The 23,036-nt window shown below is 42.0% G+C and overlaps 1 protein-coding gene across 6 annotated transcripts in view; it reads left to right on the plus strand.

The window, feature by feature from the left end:
- Positions 1 to 22,715, plus strand: part of RPRD2 (regulation of nuclear pre-mRNA domain containing 2) — a 64,958-nt gene extending 42,243 nt beyond the window's left edge. Inside the window, exons 8-12 of one of the 6 annotated variants that reach the window (XM_023759161.1) lie at positions 7,268 to 7,550; positions 8,562 to 8,822; positions 10,305 to 10,505; positions 16,107 to 17,149; positions 17,432 to 22,715. In XM_023759161.1, coding sequence (XP_023614929.1) covers positions 7,268 to 7,550; positions 8,562 to 8,822; positions 10,305 to 10,505; positions 16,107 to 17,149; positions 17,432 to 18,877 — 3,234 coding nt within the window. In that variant the 3' untranslated portion in view covers positions 18,878 to 22,715. Of the gene's footprint in view, positions 1 to 7,267; positions 7,551 to 8,561; positions 8,823 to 10,304; positions 10,506 to 16,106 lie in introns of all 6 variants that reach the window. The other 5 variants (XM_006095206.3, XM_023759162.1, XM_023759160.1 and 2 more) reach the window with 5 other exon arrangements.
- The last annotated feature ends 321 nt before the right edge of the window (positions 22,716 to 23,036 follow it).

Raw genomic sequence — 23,036 nt, forward strand, 5'->3', positions numbered from 1 at the left:
AGGTAGTTAGGAACAAAGTTCTGAAAGCAGTAGGAGGCAGTTGTGAGATTTAGCTTTTTTTTTTTTTTTACTGTTTTTATTTATTTTAGAGAGGAAGGGAGAGGGAGAGATAGAAACATCGATGAGAGAGAATCATTAATCGACTGCAACCTGAGCATGTGCCCTAACCAGGAATTGAACCAGGGACCTCTTGGTTCATGGGTCAGTGCTCAACCACTGAGCCACACTGGGTGGAGATTTTACCTTTTTTAAGTTTATAATATCCTATATAATAAAAGCCCAGCGACCGAATGGCAGAACAACCAGAGCAACCTGTCAACCAGTTGCTATGATGCACACTGACCACCGGGGGCAGACGCTCAACACAGGAGCTGCCCCCTGGTGGTCAGTACGCTCCCACTGTGAACCCTGGGCCGACAGGCAGGAACCCGGGCAGCGAATGTTGCCTCCTCGCCCCAGGCTCCTCCTCACTCCCTGCTGCCTCCTCCAGATGCCTGCAGGCCGCACAGCGCCTGCTGCTGGGCTCGCAGAGCTGACCCTGAAGGCTAGGAGGCAGGTTTGTGGCCGCTGTGGGACTGAGGCCCACTCTGCCACCTCTCAGTGCTATTGTCCCCCAACCGGGTCCCCTGGAGAGGCAAGTGCTCTGGCTCCACGGAAGGTGCCGGACCAGGGAGCAGCCACTCAGAGGGCAGGTCCATAGCCACTTGGCAGACCGGGATGAGCGGTGCTCCCACAGCGGGCCAATCCCCATAGGCCATGCCCCCCACCAGTGCATGAATCCTGAGCACCGGGCCTCTAGTATTTTAATGATAGGGTTAATTTTATGGTGAAACACTGATGTAAAGAGCAGAGTATGAAATAAGTCAAATTCACGATATAAAGAAAAAGCACATGACTTTTATAAAATTTCTATAACTTTAAAAGAAGATCTAAAGTAAATATTAGAAAATATTAACTTTTCAAAACATTTTGGGTAGTAAGTATATTAATTTTTTTATTTCACTATATTGTAGTTTATCAGAACTTTTTTTAAAGGAGGAAAAGATCGTGGGAAATAGATTGTAATAAAATTTTACCAAACCTATCACTTTTGGGAACTCATAAAATGGGTCTTCCCCCCCCCCCCCCCCCCCCCCCCCAACACTATTTTATACTTTTTATCAGTGTTCAATATTTCCTATAGGGAAAAAAATTCCCTCCAAAATGAACAAAAATCACCCCACCAGGCTTTAGACATAAGAACTTTTCAAAAAACTCTAACATCAACTAATTATTAGTTAACTGAAATTTAACCTCCCTATCAATTTCCTCATTCATAAAATAAATGGGTTAACATTTCTGTTTCCCAGAATTTACTATGAGAATCATGTAATAAAATATTCTACAGCAACCCATCTCCATAAGGAGTATATTTTTTTAATGACTATCTTGGGGAGGGAGCTGACTTGGGAAGTAGATTGATTTGGTTTGTGGCTGAGAGGCTCAGTATTTGTTCTTGCAGTTATCACTAGAGTTAAACTGCTTCATCTAAAGCTCTTTTTAATGGGGAGTGTTGTTCATTCCTTTTGGAAGACGGGGTATTACAATGCCAATGTCATTCTGTGACTTTGGCAACATTAAAGAGAACAATAGAGACAGAGGCAGAAATTTTGTTAAAAGCCCTGATTTATTAGTTAAGGCAGTAAAAAGTTAAGTACCAAAAAGGACTTTAATTTGCTATTAATGTGGTCACATTTGCATTTCAGAATCAATATAGCAGAATGGAGAATAAAAGAATGTTAGAGGGAGAGAGATATTTTCTCTGTCTCTCCTTTTTAGTAGTTATATAATGTTGTGTCTAGGTATGATAGATGTGGTCTTCATGTTTGTATGCTTTTGGGTTTGCAGAACTATTTAAATCGATGGTATATTAGTTTATTAGGACTGCTATAACAAAGTACTTCCGACGGGGTGGCTTACCCAATAGCTTATTGCCCCATACTTCTGGACACTAGAAATCTAAAATCAAGGTGTCAGCAGGGTTGATTCTGGGGCTGTAAGGGAAGGTTCTGTTCCTGGCTTCTCCTTTGCCTTGCAGATGGCTATTTTCTCCCTGTATTTCTTCGCGTTGTCTTTCCTCTATGTGTGTCTCTAGGTCCAAATTTTCCCTTTGTGTAAGGATATCAGTCACTGGATTAGGGCCCATCTTAATGACTGCATTTCAACTTGATTGCCTCTGTAAAAACTTTGTTCTCCAAATAAGGCCACATTCTGAGGTACAGAGTTAGGACTTTAACATATAAGATTTTGGGGGAACACAATTCAACCCTTAACAAATGGCTTAATGATTTTCATAAATTTTAGGAAATTCTTGGCTGTTACCTCTTCATGAGTTGTTTCTCATTTCATTTTTCTTTCCTCCTGGAACTCTATGAATATATATTAGATCTCATTGCTGTTTTCCAAATTTCTTTATTTCCTTTCTGTATTTTTCTATCCTTTTTTTAATCTCAGTGCTTCCTTCTGGATATTTTCTATGAACTGGTCTTCTAATTCATTAATTATCTCTTCTGCTAACTCTTATCTATTGTTACGCCTATCTATTAATTTTGGTTGGTTTAGTTTTCAGTTCAAGAATTGCCATTTGGTTCCTTTTTAGAAAGAATTCAATTTTCTGGTAAAATTTTGTTTATATATTTTCTTCATTTTTGCTGTTCATATTTTTGGTCTTACTTTTTTTTGGAAACAATCTCAAACTTAAATACCTTAAATACATGAAGACTTTGTTTTCCTGAATCATCTTCTATAGCAGCGGTTCTCAACCTGTGGGTCACAACCCCTTTGGCGGTCGAACGACCCTTTCACAGGGGTCGCCTAAGACCATCCTGCATATCAGATATTTACATTACAATTCATAACAGTAGCAACATTACAGTTATGAAGTAGCAATGAAAATAATTTTATGGTTGGGTCACAACATGAGGAACTGTATTTAAAGGGCGAGAAGGTTGAGAACCACTGTTCTATAGTAATAAAAGCATAATATGCTAATTAGACATGACGTCCTTCCGGACATCCTTCCTTCCGGACAAAGCCGCAGCAGGTGGGGGCCGGGGCTAAGGCCCTTGCATGAATTTCGTGCATCAGGCCTCTCTCTCTCTCTCTCTCTCTCTCTCTCTCTCTATATATATATATATATATATATATATATATATATATATATCTCAAAGCCTAAGCAACCATTATGACTGGTCGACCAGTCACTATGACATGCACTGACCATCAGGGGACGTTCAACGCAGGAGCTGCCGCTCTGGTGGTCAGTGCGCTCCCACAGCCAACCTCCCACGGCTGGCCAACCTCCCGCGGCCCCGCCCCCTGGCCAGCCCCAATCAGGATTGGGCGAGACGGCCCCAATAGCCAGCCAGGCCGAGGGACCCCACCCGTGCACAAATTCATGCACCAGGCCTCTAGTTTGAAAATAAATTGCTAATACCCCATCCCTCACATACAGGGTGCCCCCAAAAATGTATACACACTTTTAACAGCTGATAGCTGTTAAATGAAAACAAAATGTATTTTAATAAAAAAGTGTGTGTATACATTTTTGGGGGATACCCCATATTTTCATGTGTATTTCCTCCCAGTTATATTCTTCTTCATAAGCATAACATATAGCTATTTAATCAGGAAATTAATTGATACATTGACACTATTATTATGTAATCCTCAAGGCCCTATACAAATTTACCAGTTTTTAAAGCAAATGATCCTGTCTAGAATCACCATTTGCATTTATTGCATTTCTCTTTATTTTCCTTTGATCTGGAATGGTTCCCCAGTCTTTTCCTCTACTTTCATGATCTAAATATGTTTGAAGATTATAAGTCAAATATTTTGCACAATGTCCCAATTTGGATTTATGTGATGTTTCTTTGTGATCAGATTGAGATTATGCATCTTTAGAAGCAATATCACAGAAGTGATTTGTTTGCTTCTCTTTTTATTATTTCAAATAGCACACAAGTTTGATTTTACTACCTATAATATTCCACTTGATATCTTTTATTAATGTGACATCTTCTAGGCTTGTCCATTGAAAAGTTCTACCTTGCTAATTGCTATGGGTTGAATTGTACCCCAAAAAGATATGTTGACACCCTAACCCCTAGTACATGTGAATGTGACCTTACATGGAAATAGAGTCTTTGCAGATGTAATCAAGTTGAGATGAGGTAATTAGGGTGGGCCTTATTCCAGTATAACTGGCGTTCTAATAAAAAGAGGGAAATTTGGATACCGACACATAGGGAGAACATCATGTGACAACTGAAGCAGATATTGTAGTAATGCAGCTGCAAGCAAAGGAATGCCAAGGGTTAATGGCCACCACCAGAAGCTAGGAAAAGATAAGGAAGCCCCTAGCTGGTTTTGCTGAGTGGATAGAGCAGAGATGGCGAACCTTTTGAGCTCGGCATGTCAGCATTTTGAAAAACCCTAACTTAACTCTGGTGCCGTGTCACATATAGAAATTTTTTGATATTTGCAACCATAGTAAAACAAAGATTTATATTTTTGATATTTATTTTATATATTTAAATGCCATTTAACAGAAAAATCAACCCAAAAAAATGAGTTCGCGTGTCACTTCTGACACGTGTGTCATAGGTTCGCCATCACTGGGATAGAGTCAGCAGACTAGAGGGTCCAGGTTCGATTCCTGTCAAGGGCACATGCCCCGGTTGTGGGCTTGATTCCCAGTGGGGGGCATGCAGGAGGCAGCCAGTGAATGATTCTGTCTCATCACTAATGTTTCTATTTCTCTCTACCTCTCCCTTCCTCTCTGGGAGCCCTCAGGGGATGTCTGACTGATGGCTTAGGCCAGCCATGGGCAAACTACGGCCCGCGGGCCGGGATCTGGCCCGTTTGAAATGAATAAAACTAAAAAAAAAAAAAAAAAAAAAGACCGTACCCTTTTATGTAATGATGTTTACTTTGAATTTTATTAGTTCACACAAACACTCCATCCATGCTTTTGTTCCGGCCCTCCGGTCCAGTTTAAGAACCCATTGTGGCCCTCGAGTCAAAAAGTTTGCCCACCCCTGGCTTAGGCAGTCGGACATCCTTAGCACTGCCACAGAGGCGGGAGAGGCTCCCGCCACCGCTGCTGCGCTTGCCAGCTGTGAGCCCGGCTTCTGGCTGAGCAGTGCTCCCCCTGTGGGAGCACACTGACCACCAGGGGACAGCTCCTATGTCGTGCGTCTGCCCCCTGGTGGTCAGTGTGCATCATAGCGACCAGTCATTCCTCCATTCGGTCGATTTGCATATTAGCCTTTTATTATATAGGATTTGTCTATATGTATTGAAAACCATGAGTTGTCTAATCCCAATCCAACATGCAAGGTTTGTTCTAGTTTTCTTCCTTCCCACATTTGTATTGCTTTTTTTTAACAGTGTAAAGCCTTGCTCCCTTTATCTTCTATATAATCACTTATTTGAGCAATCCCCTTGTGTGTAACCAGTGTTCCAACATGTCTGTCTCTTTCCTAATCTCCTGTCTGGGCTTTCTCTTTTTCTTGCTTGGGCTTCAAACATCCCGTGCAATGCCTTTCTCCCATGAAGACATTTTTCTCACCCCATTTTGGCTGCACTTTCTTACACTTATTACATCAAGCTCCAGCTAATGGGTTTTGGGCTGAATTGTTCAAAAAGGGAAAGAGAGGGGATTTTTCTCTATTTTCTTGAACATATTAAACAGTAGCTGTTGGTTTTGTCGGATAATTAAGTATAAGATGGCTCTGTCTTTTGGTTTTGTTCCAGTGACTTTTTCTTTTAGGTCATTTAGTATTTGGTAATACGCAGTTACAATCAGCCCGAGTTTACACGTTTCCCGCACTCCACCGCAAATCTATATGAACCGAGTTAAAGACGGCTCCCGCGGAGTACGCGCAATTCACGCGAGCCGACTTAACTCGTTTCCCCCACTCCAAGTGTTAAACAGTAGCTGTTGGTTTTGTCGGATAATTAAGTATTGGCTTTAACTGTTGTGATTTTGTCTCTAGTGACTGTTTTTCTTTTAGGTCATTTAGTCCTCTCTCTTGGCATGCCTGCTGATTTTTTATTGAATGCTGGACATTGTATGTGGAAGTGTTTTTAGTCTCTAGATGATTTTTCTTCCTCTAGGGAGGATTCACCCTTTCCTTTGCTAGGAAGATATTGTGAGAGCTGATCAAATTAATCAAATCTGAAAGTAAACTGATTTAAGGCTGAATTGCAGTTTGGGCAAGGCTTTGTCTTTCTCTGGTGGTTCATTCCAGCTTCTAGGATATCGGTTTTTCCCACTGAGAGCCTGGGATGGTCACTGAATTCTAAACCTTGTCTCCTCGCCACCAATAAACTACATTAAGCTCCACTTTGCTTCTCAGAGGTTTTCTTCTTGGCTTCTTAATTGTCTCTTAAGCAGCTTCAGAATTTAGCAAATATCTTGAAGGAAAAAACAATAGCATATTGTTGAGCCGGTTCTTTCCTTCCTCTTTCATCGAATATTGGCTTTTCAAGTCTGCAGTATTTTTCTATACAGACCATTTATGTTTAATAGTGGCCCTCTGCCTTGTCCTTTTGCCTTGCATTTTTAAATTCTTGCCTGTTTCCCTAATATCAGAACCCTGAGAGAGAAGGTAACTGCAGAATGTCACCTTAGCTCTCCTCATGGTTTCCCCCTGATACATAGGGTTTGTCACTTAGGTTTTGGTTGTCTCAGCACTCTTCAATACATTTAAATATATGTGCACACATATGCATGCATATAAAAAGATGCATGTGTATATGTCTGGCTCTTCTAGTTGTTCTTGGTGGAAGAATTGCTCTACAAAAGCTACTCAGTTATATCCAGAAGCAGAAGCTATTATAATCTTTTCTGTTCCGTTTCATTTTTAAAATAATGTTTTTTGAATGAGCAACCAAAATGATTTTTCAGTGAATGGTCCAAGACTGAAAAAAAACAGGAAAAAGACACACAGCTTTAAAGCATTGGAAATCAAGATAATCAGATCAATAAGATTTAAGCCACGTGATCAAGGTTAACATCAATAGTGGTACATCAGACAACAGTAGTATGGTAGTTACCATAGGGAAAGGGAGGTGGGGAAGAGGAGGGTTGAAGAAGGACAAAGGGGGTCAAATATATGGTGACTGAAGGAGACTGGACTTTGTGTGGTAGGCACACAATGCAATACAAAGATGATGTATTATGGAATTGTACACTTGAAACTTATTCTTTCTCTTTTAGGCATACAAAACCTTTGCTAATCGAGTGAACAATTTAAAGAAAAAGCTGGATCAATTGAAATCAACCCTTCCTGATCCAGAAGAATCACCAGTTCCTTCCCCAAGTATGGATGCCCCCTCCCCGACTGGTTCTGAGTCTCCTTTTCAAGGAATGGGAGGTGAGGAATCCCAGTCACCAACTGTGGAGAGTGAGAAATCTGCCACACCTGAGCCTGCAACAGATAATCGTGATGTGGAAGACATGGAACTCTCAGATGTAGAAGATGATGGGTCAAAAATTATTGGTATGTCCTTATGTGATTAGTAGACAACTTGTTCTTTATCTGTTTTATTTTCCCACCAATAAATCTATCATAAGCAGATGTTAAAAGATAGTTTACCTCTGGCTCGGAAGCTCAGTTGGTTAGAGCATTGTCCCAGTACACCAAGGTTGCAGGTTTTATCCCCAGTTAAGGCACATACAAGAATCAATCAATGAATGCATACATAAGTGAAACAACAAATTGGTCTCTCTCTCTCTCTCTCTCTCTCTCTCTCTCTCTCTTTCTCTCTCTTCCTCTCGCTCTAAAAATCAATAAATTGTTTTATTAAAGATAGTTCAATCCTTATAAGGTAGAATACCAAGGTAGCAAGCATTATTGTCTCCAGAGCAATAGTTCAGGATTTGGTAAGCCACGTGGGTGAAGAATCATTGCTCAGGATCTATGTTGTTCAATATGGTAGCCACTAGCTACATGTGACTGTTGAGCATTTGAAATGTGGCTTATCAAGCTTGAGATGTGCTCTAAGTATAAAAGGTACACATTAATATATTGAAATAAATAAGACATTAAAATTAATTTTACCTTATTGTGGCTACTAGAAAATTTAAACTTATATGTAGCTTGAATTACATTTTTATTGAACAGTACTGCTCTAGAGGGAGGAGCACTTATACTGAAATTCCCTCTTCTCTGTCACTCTTAACCTTCAAGATTCCAAAGCAACAGTTTGTTTACCACACTTTCAAAATTAATCCGGATAGCTCTGGCCGGTGTGGCTCAGTTGGTTGCCAGTTTGATAAATAAGATAAAGTATGAATTTGGGAAATTTCTTTTAAGCAAGTGTTGAAGTCAGGAAGGATCATAAATTATAAAGAGTGGGGCTTTTAAAAAATCATGAAGTGAGTGGTTTTCTATAAAGCATAGTGCTTTTTACTCCCAAATCAGGAACTAGTAGGACATGCTGTTTCATACTGGAAATAGAGTCTGGATAGTAATAAGATACAATAATATTTGTTCTCTTTGTTTAAATAGTAGAGGACAGGAAGGAAAAACCTGTGGAGAAGTCAGCTGTATCTACTTCTGTACCTACAAAGCCAACAGAAAGTATCTCAAAGGCCTCTTCATGTACCCCAGTGCCTGTGACCATGACAGCAACCTCGCCTCTTCCAAAACCTGTGAATACTTCCCTTCTGTCCCCTTCTCCAGCATTGGCTTTGCCAAACCTGGCTAATGTGGATCTGGCAAAGATCAGTTCCATCCTCAGTAGCCTAACATCAGTCATGAAAAATACAGGTAAGCAAGCCCCGTAAAGAGGATTAAAGGCTGACTGTCATCGTTCTAATTGAACCATCAGTCTGTTTTTTGTTGAATTTTTAAAATTAAAAGTAATTTTTTAAATTTACTTAAAAGTAATATTTTAATATAAAAATAAAACCAACACTTGGTCATTATAGAAAAATTAGAAAGTAAGTGAAGAGAATAAAATAAATATAACTCTACCCCAAAGGAAATCACTTGTATATAACCTTACAAGTGTGTGTGTATCTGAATGTTTTGGGAGATTAAATATTTGTAATAATTTTTCTTTTCATAATTGAATCATATTGCATATACTGTTTTGAAACCAGCTATTTAAAATTTCAGCTATATAGTTTTTTATTATTTATTTAAGCCTTTTAATTATTAGACATCCAGTATGTTTCCAATTTTTCACTGTTTTTCATGAACAACCATGATGCTAAAATTTTATGCACAACCCTTCCTATAAGGGTTGATGTGAATATAGGGCTTTTTTTTTTAAATGGAAATTTTAATGAGTATGTAGAGCACCTCCACATACTCATCACTCATCTTCAACTACATAAACACATGGCCTACCCAATCCTGATTATTTTGAAGAAAATCCCAATTATTTCATTTCTTCATAAGTACTTAAATATATTATTTCTAAAAGATAGATTCTCCAAAAAATCAGCACTTAGATTGTTTAAGTCCTTTCATGTTATAATTACAATGATCTCCAAAAATGTACTATTTATGTTCCAAGTACTATATAAAAGTCCCCGTTGTGCCTCAGCTTCTCCAAAACTATTTTGTTTTGTTTTAATCTTTATTAAATTCAATCTTTAAAAGTTGTTTGTTTTAATTTGCATCCTTTTGATTAAAGATGTGGTTTAAATATTTTTTCATTTGCTTATGATTTTTTGTGTGAAATACCTGTTCATATTTTTGATCATTAAAAAAATCAAAAATTATTTTATCTTTATATACTTTTTCCCTATGTTAAAAATCAGTCAATTGTTTTAAAATGTAAAAATATAAAGGAGGTTGCTTATATAATCTCATTTTATAGGCCATTTCAAAAGTAAAATCTTATTAATCACTTAAAATTATGCTGTGGCTGAGTTATACAATTCCAGTGGCTCTGATTATAATCAGTCAGCAATATTTTGGGGGCACCTAAGTACTCTGAGGTGTAGGTTTCGTTTCGTAGAGAAAAAAGGAATAGGTTCCTTAGTCTTTTTCTGTTGGAGCTCTCAAAACTAAGGGAATTACATATGAGAAAAACTTAATATTCGTTTATTTTAGGGGGGTTCCAACTAGATGGAAGCAAATCTTCATGTAATTTTCAGATTTTTTATTTTTTTTATTTTTGTATAAGCCATGATATGGACCATTTGTGAATCAGCCACAGAAAAATTTTGAGTGGAAAGTATCATGGATTTAAAAGTCATTTTGAGTTGCATTTGCTTGAGTCAATCTTTCTGCCACCAGGGGTCAGTCCTGCATCAAGACCTTCTCCAGTGACGCCTACAAGCCCTGGCAACCTCTCCAGTGGCCTGAAAACACCTGCACCTGCCCCGACAGCATCTCACAACCCTCTGGCCAATATCCTCTCGAAAGTGGACATCACCCCGGAGAGCATTCTGTCTGCTCTTTCCAAAACCCAGACCCAGTCAGCCCCTGCCCTGCAAGGTAAGCTGATGGCCAGAGGGACTCGCACTGCGAGTGCTTGTCTCAGGCTTAAGCCTGGGCTCCATTTCTGAGAAAAAAGAAAAGAATCCAAAGCCATCTATAATACTAAAAGCATAATATGCTAATTATGCCAGACGTCCTTCCAGATGACCTTCTGTACGAAGCTGAGTGCCGGAGGGAAGCCGGTGCCAGCAGCAGGGGGAAGGAAGGCCTACTCTTGCACGAATTTCGTGCTTTGGGCCTCTAGTGAAATATATAATATAGTTGATTAATTATTCTCTTTATATTTATCATCTGTGAGCTGGCATTTGTAGTATTATAAAGTATCAAAGATGAAGAAGACTTTAAATATCATCTAGTCTAATCCCCTCCTTTTCAGGTAAGGAGATTAAGGCTCAGTGAGGTAATGTGACCTGCTTAAGGTCACACATCTACCTATTCAGTGATGAGCCAAGACTAAAAGCCATATTTCTTGACTGGAGTCCGGTATTCTTTCACCTACACCATGGCACCCCTAGGGGCTGCATTTATCCCAGCTCTTAGTACAGGTTAGTATATGTTGAGGTTTACATATTTTAATGTTAACCGAAGCTAAAGACAGTCAGAAAGGTCAATCTGCTATCAAATATCTTACGAGATATGATTGTCTCATTTATGTCCTGTTTTATAGAGGCCTCTATTTATAGATATGTAGTGAGTCTTTTTGTTTTTGGTTACATATAATCTCTACCTTATTTGAACCTCTCTTCAGCTTTGCTAATTATCTGGGTTGGGCTTAAAACTGTTCGCTTCTAATATTTTTTTCATAAACTTAACCTGCTCTCTGTTCCCAGACCCTCCAGCTACCAACACAAGTATCTCAGTATAATTATGCATTAATTACAGATACCAGAACAGTATCTTTCTAGTGATTTACTCTCTATCACTAGATCTCAACCAGGAAGCTCTAGGGGATATTTGCCAGTGGCCTAAAGGCGTTGTTTGTCATAACTGGGGTGGGTGGGGATGCTGCTGCATCTAATGCATGAAGGCCAGGGTAGCAGCTGAACATTCTACAGTGCACAGGACAGCCCCACAATAAAGAATTCTCCAGCCCCAAGTGCCAGTAGTACTGAGGTTGAGGAACTCTGCTTTATATGAATAGAGAACATTACTGGTATCTACTAATTTTATTTCCTAACTGTTCTGTAAGTGGATCAGCCAAGCACTATATTATAGTGAACTTTGTCTTAAGATATAGGACAATTTTATTACATTGAACTAAATACGATTTTTTAAATTGATTTTTAGAGAGAGGTAGGTTGAGAGGGAGGGAGGGAGAGAGAAAGAGACAGAAACATCGATGTGAGAGAAAAATGTCAATCAATGCCTTCCACATGTGCCCTGAATGAGGATCAAACCCGCAACCTGGGTATGTGCCAGGTTGATGGGGAACCAAACCTGCCACCTTTTGGTCTAAGGGACAATGTTCTACCAGCCAGGGATGAACTAAATAGTACTAAATGATAATTCATATCCCCATTCATAGACCAGCAATAAAGAATTAATGATAATACTATAGCACATCTTACACTACTAATTTCAGAGATAATTAGTTTTAGAGATTAGCATCATGTTTATGATTCTCCCTTCTAGCCTATAATTAATAGTAAAAATCTTGAACTCACTTGTTTTAGCTTCTTTTTTTTAGCTTCTTGGATAGATATATCTTAAAGAAAAAGCTTTTCTTTTTTTTAATACTTCAAGTTTGTATTACAGCAGTATACCAAATTCAGTAACAGTTCTTGTTAGTTGGCCAAAGTAGCAGATGGTTCCCTAGTCTCAGTGGCTTAACACAATATAAGTTTATATCTTGCTAACATTACATACATCTGATGCAGCTCTTCTCCGTCTGGGAGCGCTTGTTGATGCCACCCCTCCAGGCAATGATTCAGAGACCCAGGCTCTTTGCATCTTGTGACTTTTCCATCTTCAGTATGTGGCTGCCCTGGGAATGGGCTCCATTCCAGCCAGACAGCCAGGGACCGAGGAGGGGGAGCTGTGCAGGGAGAGAGGTGTGTGAGCCAGGCCTGCAGGTGGGGAGCTCCACCCTCATCCCGTGGCTCACATTCAGTTTTACAGCCAGGTCTCACTGCAGAGGAGGTGGGGGATGTAATTTAGCTCTGCAACCACGATCTGGGCCAGGTTCTTCTCCTGCTGTTTCACCCTCCGAGGTCCAGAGGCTGCAAACCAGCTTTCTGAGAAACGGAAATGGCAATGGCAGGGAGGGATGCTGTGCCTTCCTGGTCTTCAATCTCCCGGTCTCTGTCCCATCGTGGTTTGCTCTCTTTTACCTCGTCTCCAACTGTTGATTGTGGGAGTGGAATTCTCATGATATCCTGAAAAAAAGAATTTTATGAGACTTGCATGGGGGAATGAGTGATTTTTTTATTTGCATGGAATTAATTCCTTGAATTTCAAGGTCCCATTTTCCTTAGTCCAGTGATAGAAGTGTAGCTGGGGGTTCAGCAGAGCTAAAATCAGAGCCAGTGTCCAAAGTTTCCTTTCCATGTTAGAGCTGAGTCCAGTCCAGCATCAGGCCAGCTTAGCTGTGTTTCCTTCTGCAGTCCATCGGTCCATTGCATGTGGAGTCTGCATGGCTGTATGGGCAAATGCAAGAGAACCAAGAGGAACAAGAATAGCTTTTTGTCTCCCCACCCCCCACCCCCCGAAATTGTTGCAACAAGATCATGTGGGCTTTATCATCAGGCAAAATTTGAGCAGAACTAGGTGTGTTCTGACAAAATGAGAAGTGGGAATCCCAGAAAACAACACTTGTGGAATAACAGGGCAGTTCATCACCTTCCGTTTCTTTAGAGAAAGTGGAATTCTCCTTAACTTAAGACAACTGTGCCCAGCAACTTAAATAGATGTGTTTCTTCAAAGACTATAAAGAAAATCTCTTAGAACTTTGCTCTGATTGTGTCACTCATAGCCCGTATTGGCAGATTTTCAACACAAAAGAATGACTTCAGTGGGAAAAGGACTGTAGAGCAAGCATGTCAAACTCCTGCGAGTTTGACATGCTTGCTGTAGAGCAGCGGTTCTCAATCTGTGGGTCGCGACCCCTTTGGGGGTTGAACGACCCTTTCACAGGGGTCGCCTAAGACCATCGGAAAACACATATATAATTACATATTGTTTTTGTGATTAATCACTATGCTTTAATTATGTTCAATTTGTAACAATGAAATTGGGGGTCACCACAACATGAGGAACTGTATTAAAGGGTCGTGGCATTAGGAAGGTTGAGAACCACTGCTGTAGAGTATGGCTTGTTAGGATGGAAGAAAAGTGCCCTGGCCGGTGTTGCTCAGTGGTTAGAGCATCAGGTTGCACACCCAAGGGTGTCAGGTTCGATTTTGGTCAAGGGCACGTAATTGGGTCGTCCATTCGTTCCCTGCCCCAGATCAGGGCACATTTGGGAGGCAACCAATCGATGTGTCTCTCTCACATCAATATTTCTCTCTCTCTCCCCCACTCCCTCCTTCCACTCTCTGAAAAGCAATGGAAAAAATATCCTCAGGTGAGTATTAAGAAAAAAAGATTGAAGAAAAGTAATATTTAGTGGCACAAAACTGTTTCACCTATTGCCAGAAATCTGAATAGTATCTTTTTTTTTATTTCTTGTTTTTTTGTGGTTGTTTTGTTTTGTATTTTGTTAATCCTCACCCAAGGGTATTTTTCAGGTTCTAATCCTAGCCCCAGTCAGGGTATGTGCGGGAGACAACCAATCAGTGTGTCTCTCTCTCACTGATATCTCTCTCTCTCTCTCTCTCTCTCTCTCTCTCTCTCTCTCTCTCTTTCTCTCTCTCCCCCCCTTCTTTCCCTCCCACTCTCTCTAAAAAATCAATGGGGGGGAGGGCTAGGGGCATCAATGGGAGAAATAAGGGGACATATGTAATACTTCCAACAATAAAGAATTTTTTTTAAAGAATTTAAAAAATCAATGGAGAAAAATTCTTCAGACCTTAAATCTCTTAGCAAATATGGATTAAAACTAAAATTTTGAAGAAACATTAATTGAAGTATTTCATGAACTATTTTCTTTCACCATGTCATTATGAAGGAGCTCTTTTAGTGTATAACTAAAAGCTATAAGTTTGGGTTGGAGTATATACAAGTTTTCATTTATGACTAGAAAGTGGGTACATTTTTCAAAATATGATTTTAATGTATAAGACTTGTTATCTTTTTGTTGTGTTTTTCTAAAAAAATTTCTACAGGAGCGATTTGCTTTGATGGACTTCAGCCTTTGCCCAAAAAATTCTATTTCATGGCTTCTGAGAAGGTTTTGTCTATCATTAAGTAGGGTTGAATCTTACCACTACCAACAATAATTATTCCTTGAGTTTTCCCTGCTATAAGGTGGGGATTGTGTGTTTTCTTGTGAAAGATCAGAGCCTTTGATGATCTAGCTTTGTGTTTGTGGTGTATGTTTATATGTTTATTATTGCTACATTTTACAACCAAAAATGATAGCTTACAGCAGTGATCGCCAACCGGTGGTCCGAGGACCACTGGTGGTCCATGAGGTCTGAAAGGTTGGCGACTCCTGGCTTAGAGCATTGTTTCCCCAAAAAGATAGCAAAAGATGCTTCTTTTTAAAGTGCCCTGATTCAAATATATTTCTGCAGTTTGCATGTCTTATCTCTCTCTTGAGAATAACAAAGTACATTAACTTACTAGAGATAATTATGGCGGTTGGAATATCTATTTAGATAGTGATGGCCAGAGGGAAGGGGCACGGGCTGGGTGGAGGTGGGCAAAGGAGGGGGAAATGGGGACATCGGTAATAGTGTCAACAGTAAAAATAAATTATTTAAAAAAAAGAATATCTATTTAGAGAAACAGTTTCACAGATCAAACATTAAGAAATACTGACTTGCCCTGGTTAGTGTTTCTCAGTGGTTAGAGTGCCGGCCCAAGCACGGAAGAGTCATGGGTTTGATTCTGATCAAGTGCACATACCTGGGTTGCAGGTTCGATCCCCAGGCCCCAGTCTGGATGTGTGCAGGAGGCAGTCAATCAATTTGTCTCTCTCACATTGTTGTTTCTCTCTCTCCCTCCCTCCCTTCCTCTCTTCCCCTCCCTCTCCCCCTCCTTCCTTCCCTCCCAATCACTCTCTCTAAAAATCAATTGGAAAAATATCCTCGGGTGAGGATTAACAAAAAAAGAAAAAGAAAGAAATACTGGCTTAAAGTGTTATTTTAAGAATGATTTTGCTTTCTTTCTTTTCCTGCTTTGTCTTGTTTAAACTGTGAATGATTCTGACACTAAAATCTACCCCTTCCTGTGGCCTTTCATTGTGCTATGTTGGGCTTGTTTCATGACTGCACTAGAAACATCTCAGTGATTTGCTCTCTTTATATTGGCAAGTAAGTCCAGTGTTTTCTGTGACATTTAGCAGAAATGCTTGTTTAGTCAGGATTTCCTTTGGCCTCACATTTTAATGTCCATCTGGTTCCCACTGGAATGAATGAGAATATCCAACTAGCCTAAATTGTTTATTGTAAGGCAGGGAGTTGTTCTTTTTAACTCCTCTAATCTCTGCTTCTACAGGCCTGTCGTCTTTACTTCAGAGCGTTACTGGGAACCCAGCTCCAGCCAGTGAAGCTGCATCCCAGAGCACTTCAGCTTCCCCTGCCAACACCACTACAGTCTCTAACATAAAAGGAAGAAATCTACCCTCCAATACCCAATCCTTTATTCCCAAAGGCTTCAACTATTCTCCTAATTCATCGACATCTGAAGTCTCTTCCACTTCAGTCAGCAAGGCCTCAATTGGGCAAAGCCCAGGGCTTCCAAGCACTACGTTCAAGCTGCCGTCCACCTCTCTGGGGTTTACAGGCACCCACAATACTGGCCCTGCTGCCCCACCTCCTGAAGTTGCCATGTGCCAATCTTCAGAGAGCTCCAAGCCAAAGCTGGAGTCCGAGTCCACCTCCCCAAGCCTGGAAATGAAAATCCATAACTTCTTAAAAGGTAATCCTGGTTTCAGTGGCTTAAACTTAAACATCCCAATCCTGAGCAGTTTGGGGTCCAGTGCCCCAGCAGAAAGCCATCCCTCAGACTTCCAGCGTGGCCCTACCAGCACTTCAGTTGACAACATTGATGGAACCCCTGTGCGGGATGAACGCAGTGGGACGCCCACCCAAGATGAGATGATGGACAAGCCCACGTCCAGCAGTGTAGATACCATGTCCCTGCTTTCTAAGATCATTAGCCCCGGTTCTTCAACGCCCAGCAGTACAAGATCACCGCCCCCCGGGCGAGAGGAGAGCTACCCCAGGGAGCTTTCCAATTCTGTACCTACATTTCGACCCTTTGGCCTGGTCAGTGAATCATCCTATAAGCAGCCTTCTGATGGAATGGAGAGACCATCTTCCCTGATGGACTCTTCACAGGAGAAGTTCTATCCAGATACTTCTTTCCAGGAAGACGAGGATTACCGAGATTTTGAGTATTCAGGGCCTCCACCCTCTGCCATGATGAACCTAGAGAAGAAACCAGCCAAGTCTATCCTGAAATCCAGCAAGCTCTCTGAGACCACCGACTACCAGCCAATCCTGTCCAGTTACAGCCACAGGGCCCAAGAATTTGGGGTAAAGTCTGCCTTCCCTCCATCTGTAAGGGCCCTCCTGGACTCTAGTGAGAACTGTGACCTTCTCTCACCTTCCCCTGGGCTGTTTGGTGCCTTCAGCATAAGAGGGAATGAATCTGGGTCTAACCGGTCACCGTCACCGAGTAAGAATGATTCATTTTTCACCCCTGACTCCAACCACAATAGCTTGTCTCAATCTACCACTGGGCATCTCACTTTGCCACAGAAGCAGTACCCAGACTCTCCTCACCCAGTCCCACATCGTTCCCTTTTCTCTCCGCAGAATACCCTTGCTGCTCCCACGGGCCATCCACCCACATCAGGCGTGGAGAAAGTCCTGGCCTCCACCATTTCCACCACGTCGACGATTGAGTTTAAGAATATGCTTAAAAACGCCTCACGAAAGCCCTCAGATGATAAGCATTTTGTCCAGGCCCCCAGCAAGGGCACTTCAAGTGAAGGTGTCAGTCTCTCAAACCTCACCCAGCCCAGCTTGACCACCACTGAGCAGCAGCAGCAAGAAGAGCACTACCACCGCATAGAAACCCGAGTCTCCTCCTCCTGCTTAGACTTGCCTGACAGCACTGAAGAAAAGGGGGCCCCTATAGAAACCCTGGGTTACCACAATGCATCCAACAGGAGGATGTCCGGGGAGCCCATACAGACCGTAGAGTCGGTCCGAGTTCCTGGGAAGGGAAATAGAGGACATGGGCGTGAGGCTTCAAGGGTGGGTTGGTTTGATCTGAGCACCTCAGGCAGCTCTTTTGACAATGGCCCCTCAAGTGCCTCTGAGTTGGCATCCCTTGGGGGTGGGGGCAGCGGAGGCCTCACTGGCTTTAAAGCAGCACCATACAAGGAGCGGGCACCCCAATTTCAGGAAAGTGTCGGCAGCTTTCGTTCCAACAGTTTCAACTCAACATTTGAGCATCATCTTCCCCCATCCCCCTTGGAACATGGGACACCCTTCCAAAGAGAGGCAGTGGGGCCGTCATCTGCCCCGCCTGCCCCTCCTAAGGATCGTGGTGGTGTCTTCTCTCGAGAGGCACCCGCTCATCTACCCTCTGTGGATCTTTCGAACCCCTTCACAAAGGAGGCCGCCTTGGCCCATGCTGCCCCGCCCCCCACTCCTGGAGAGCACAGCGGAGTTCCTTTCCCCACCCCACCCCCTCCAGCCCCTGGGGAGCATAGCAGCAGTGGTGGGAGTGGTGTCCCCTTTTCTACTCCACCCCCACCTCCCCCTGTTGACCACTCTGGGGTTGTACCCTTCCCAGCCCCACCACTGGCAGAGCACGGAGTGGCAGGAGCAGTGGCAGTATTTCCCAAGGACCATAGTTCTCTCCTTCAAGGGACCTTGGCTGATCATTTTGGGGTGCTCCCAGGACCCAGGGACCACGGGGGCCCCACCCAACGGGACCTCAACGGCCCTGGCCTTAGCCGTGTACGTGAGAGCCTGAGCCTACCCTCCCATTCTCTGGAGCACCTGGGCCCAGCCCATGGAGGAGGTGGGGGAGGCAGCAACAGCAGCGGTGGCCTCCCCTTGGGTCCCTCACACAGAGACATCATCAACCGGAGTGGTATGATTTTGCGGAATCCCCGGCCAGACTTTCGGCCTAGGGAACCTTTTCTCGGCAGAGACCCGTTCCACAGTTTAAAGAGACCCAGGCCACCTTTTGTTAGGGGCCCTCCGTTCTTTGCACCAAAACGCCCATTCTTCCCTCCCAGGTACTGATGGAGACCCAGGGAAAGGCATTTTGAACAGTCGAGAGAGCATTGGAAGTAGGAGTTTGGTTTATTGTTGTTTGTTTTTCCTCCTTTGATTTATTTTTCTATGACCAAGGGCCTCCCTTCCAAAGTAAAAAGTCGTACATATATGCTTACATTTCACTATTCCATCCAGTCCTCCCTCCCACGGCACTTACCTACCTTCCCCGAGTTGTTTGTATTTTAGGGGGTGGAGGGGAGCAGGCAAAGGAACACAACCAAAGCCACTTCCTTTGGCTGGGAGTTTGAGGGATGGGAAGAAAAACAAATCTGCTATTACCCCATCTATTGAAGAGTATTACTGCATTTGAAATAAAACTTCCACCAGAACAGATAATAATGTGCAATGTTGGGATGTTATTTTGGGTTTGGCTTATCAGTCAATGGAAGGGTTCCTGCCCCCTTCTCTCTGCAGCTACCCTAACTGCTGTAACCAGCTTGGCTCCCTTCCTTGTGGCTCTGTGCCCTGCTGACAGCCAAGAGATGTTGCAAGGGAGGAAATGTGGGAGAGCTCAGCGCTGTCATGCTCTTCTGCTTTGTTTGTTTGTTTCGAAAGGCGTGTAGAAGTTGAGCTCTTTACCTTTCTCCTCAAATCTTAATTTAACAACCACACAAAAGGCAGCCTCTTCCACAGCACTGTCAGGCCGTAACTGAGGAGATGCTCTTCTGTCCTAGGAAACGTTTTTCCTCTTTGTTTTTGGGATGGAAAAGAGCAGGCTGAATATATTTTGAGGTTAAAATACAGAGTAATTACAATAGAGAGTTAGAGAAAGGGACTATTAACAGTGTGATGTGACCTGCCCATCCTTCATAAACGAGAGAGTGGGAACCGTTTTTGAGATAGTTCCGCTCCTCTGACACCCAGCTCTTCCTGCTTTTCTTTCTTGGCTTTCTCAGCTTCGCTTCTGCTGTGGCCAGAAAGTCACTCCAGTTGACAGTTGTTACAGAGATGGAACTGTACTATTGTCCCTGTGTTTTTTTAATGTAAGAAGTAGACATTTTTTACCCTGGTGCCTCCCTAACCTAAGTGATACTTGTTGGCATATTTCAGCAAAGGTTAACTACCAGGGAGAGGGGGTTCGTTGTCTTTATCTTTCCTTTCCCCTTGCCGTGCTCCTGTATTCACCCCATTCTTGGTATTTATTTCAAAGAAGGTTCCACAGCATCATTCTTTATATTACACCTCTTCAGATGTGTCCTCGTAACAAGTGAGTATTACTAGACATATTTTTACAGAGGAAACTGGAGGACATGAGAAATCCAAATTTACCCCACTCCACAGTAGCTGCCCATCACATATCAAGGCTCGAGCCTTATCCTCACTTCCCACTCCCAGTAGGAAATAAAGGATGTTTCTGCTCTTAGTCATTTCACATAGAAAGTTCTCCCTGAACTGAAAGGCTTATTTGTGTTTCTACAGAGAGTACTGGGGGATAGACAATCACAGCACTTTGAGTGTTTCTATCTTTATATTTTAGGGACATTGAAAAGCAAATGTTGCGTTACTATTTGTTATTTAGTGTCTTATCCTAAGGTACACACACGGGTAAACTCCAGCTTGATGAGTAAAACAATATGAGTTGAGTGTTTTAGAGAATCCTAGTAAGTTTCCTATTTTCTTCCGTGTTAGTATAGAACTACAGGAAGTGGGATTGCTTTGGATTCCTGCAGTGAAACATCAAAGGTGGGGGAGAAGACAATGTAGTGACAGAAGGTGATGCTTTGTCTCAAAATAAACTTGCTTTTCAGATAAAGAACAGCTTAAGCCAGGTGTGTCATAGTTTGGGGGTTCTAAGTTATTCCATGTTATTTATTTGGGCTCGCTATGTGTCCTGTGGTTAGGGTGCTGCAAGTCATTCATCTCCCTGATGCATTTCTGGTCCTAGGCCAACTAACTGTTCTTTCTTCCTTTGACCCTCTCAAGCCTCTCTGCCCTGTGGCTCTCCCACACCAAAAATGCATGATACCATGACCTTGTATGTGGGATGGGGTAAATAGTGTAGCAAAGCAAAGAAACAGTATAGTTACATTGAGTCCTCAGACATTTGTTTAGGAAAACGTATAAGGGCAGTGAGGGTGGGGAGGGGGAGTTCTATTTGACTCAACTGAAATAGAATTATTTTTTTTGTGTGCAGAAATTAAGGGGGATGTTTTTCATTCTAGAATAAAAGAATGTGAATTCTTTCTGCTGCTCTTGTTTAAGCTAAAAGTAGTGTTTACTTGAAAAGGCTCTCTGACCATTTGGTTTTATAAGAAAATATGGGGATGTCAGGAAAGTGGCCTCCTGAATGTTGGGGCAGAGAAATTGTCCTCAAAAGTATGATGGCTAATACATGAAAGGAAGACCGTGTACAGTTCTAAAGATGGACTTTTAAGGGCTGGCTTTCTTTTGTGGGCTGTTTTGTTTTTAAGCCACAAAATCCTCCAAGCGCTTGTTTAGGATGGAAGTGAGGATTTGTGTGACTTTGAGTTGTTCACTTTAAGGAACTCTTGTCTACAGCAGTAAATGAAGACGACAATGTACATATGTGATATAGTGAAACAAAAGACAATTCTGGTATTCATAACATGAAACAAAGGGGTTTTATTCTTTCTGTGTCTGTGATTTAAAACTCCGTGCCCATGCTCTGACTTTTGTATTTCAACCTGAGTTAAAAAAAATAAACAAGATATTTTTTAAAGAAAGCATAACATAGTGTGTCTTGGAAAGGACATGATTCACAGGAAAGCAGAATATGTGAAGTTGTTACTAAGGTCTTTGGTGCTCACTGTAAAATCACAGACAGAGAATTAGTGGGGGTTGTGAATACACTGGTACCACCTAAAACTCTGATACAGCATCAGAAATGAGAGTCCTTAAGTAGTTTGTAAGTTTACTCTTCAGTGAGCTTAGAGGGAAGCTCTCCCTGCTTCTGCCCCCCCAAATGTTGAGAGTGAGTAGAATTCGGTTTGATTCCAGGGAGGGTAAAATGATCAGAGAGTAGGACTCTTATCCTTTCCAATCCCAGAGATACGATGTTTGTGATATATATGGTACAGCAAACCTCTCTAGATAATGTGAATATGCTAGACTTCCTAATTGCAGAATAGTCACTATTTCCTGAAATTACTGGTTCATGCAGAATTAAGCTTCAGCTGTTATTGTTTTGAAGCCGCTGTAAATTACTGCTTTCCCCCCTTTTTCCTCCCCTCCCCTTTTTTGAACGGGCGGGGGTGCCTGTTAAAATTAGAGATGTTCTATGATATTCTCACGTGTTCAGTGTGGAAAACAAAACAAGTACATGCTTTAGAGGCAACAACATTGAAATCCTTTTGAAATGTGTATTATCACTTAATAAAATAACTAGTTCTCAAGGTTTGACATTTTTCTTTGAGATTTGGGGCTTCAGCCAAGGGCCCCTGGCTTCTCTGGTGAGTGCAAAGAGTAGGAAACTTCTCCAGGAGCTGAAATTGCCGCTTTGTGGCGAAGGCCTGTCCTTGGAATATCTACATTTTCTCCAGCAAAGACCCTACATGACTGTCCAGGGCTGAAGGTGAAACCAACTACAGAATGCAAAAAGAAAAGCCTGGATACATCTCTGAAGATATGATTGGATTGGCTTTGGTCTGAGTGTGGGGAAAGGATGGTTGGTGTGCCTGCACACTTCGGAGGCTCACACAGATACCGCAGACCACCCATCTCGTCCCTTCCTTGTGACCATGTGCACCTTCCTCTTCCAGCCATTCCTTTCTTTTTTTAAGTCTGTTTGTCTCCAATATTACGTTTTTGTTTTCCAGTTTAATAAAGTATGGTTTCCTTTGTGGTGTGGTTGGCTCTTCCCCTCTCACATTGCTCTTGTCCAGCTGTCCCCTTTGACTTCTGCACTTGGTGTCTCTGGAGGCAATCTGAATCTCTCAAATTCATGGCCGTGTGGGTTTTGTTTGATCCTTTGTGTAATTCAGTTTTGGAAAGGGATTATGGGTGGGATGAGATCAAAGATGTTCAGGGAGTGGCTGGTGGTGACCTGGGCTATACTGTGTGGATAATTGTGTATGTCTCCAACAAGTACAATTGTGAGCAAGGAAGCATTTGTAAAGCAAGCTTAGGATTTGGAGAGATGACGGGTCCTCTGGCCATTTCTGTGCCC

This window comes from Myotis lucifugus, unplaced genomic scaffold (assembly GCF_000147115.1).
Source record: "Myotis lucifugus unplaced genomic scaffold, Myoluc2.0 scaffold_151, whole genome shotgun sequence".
Lineage (NCBI taxonomy): Eukaryota > Metazoa > Chordata > Mammalia > Chiroptera > Vespertilionidae > Myotis > Myotis lucifugus.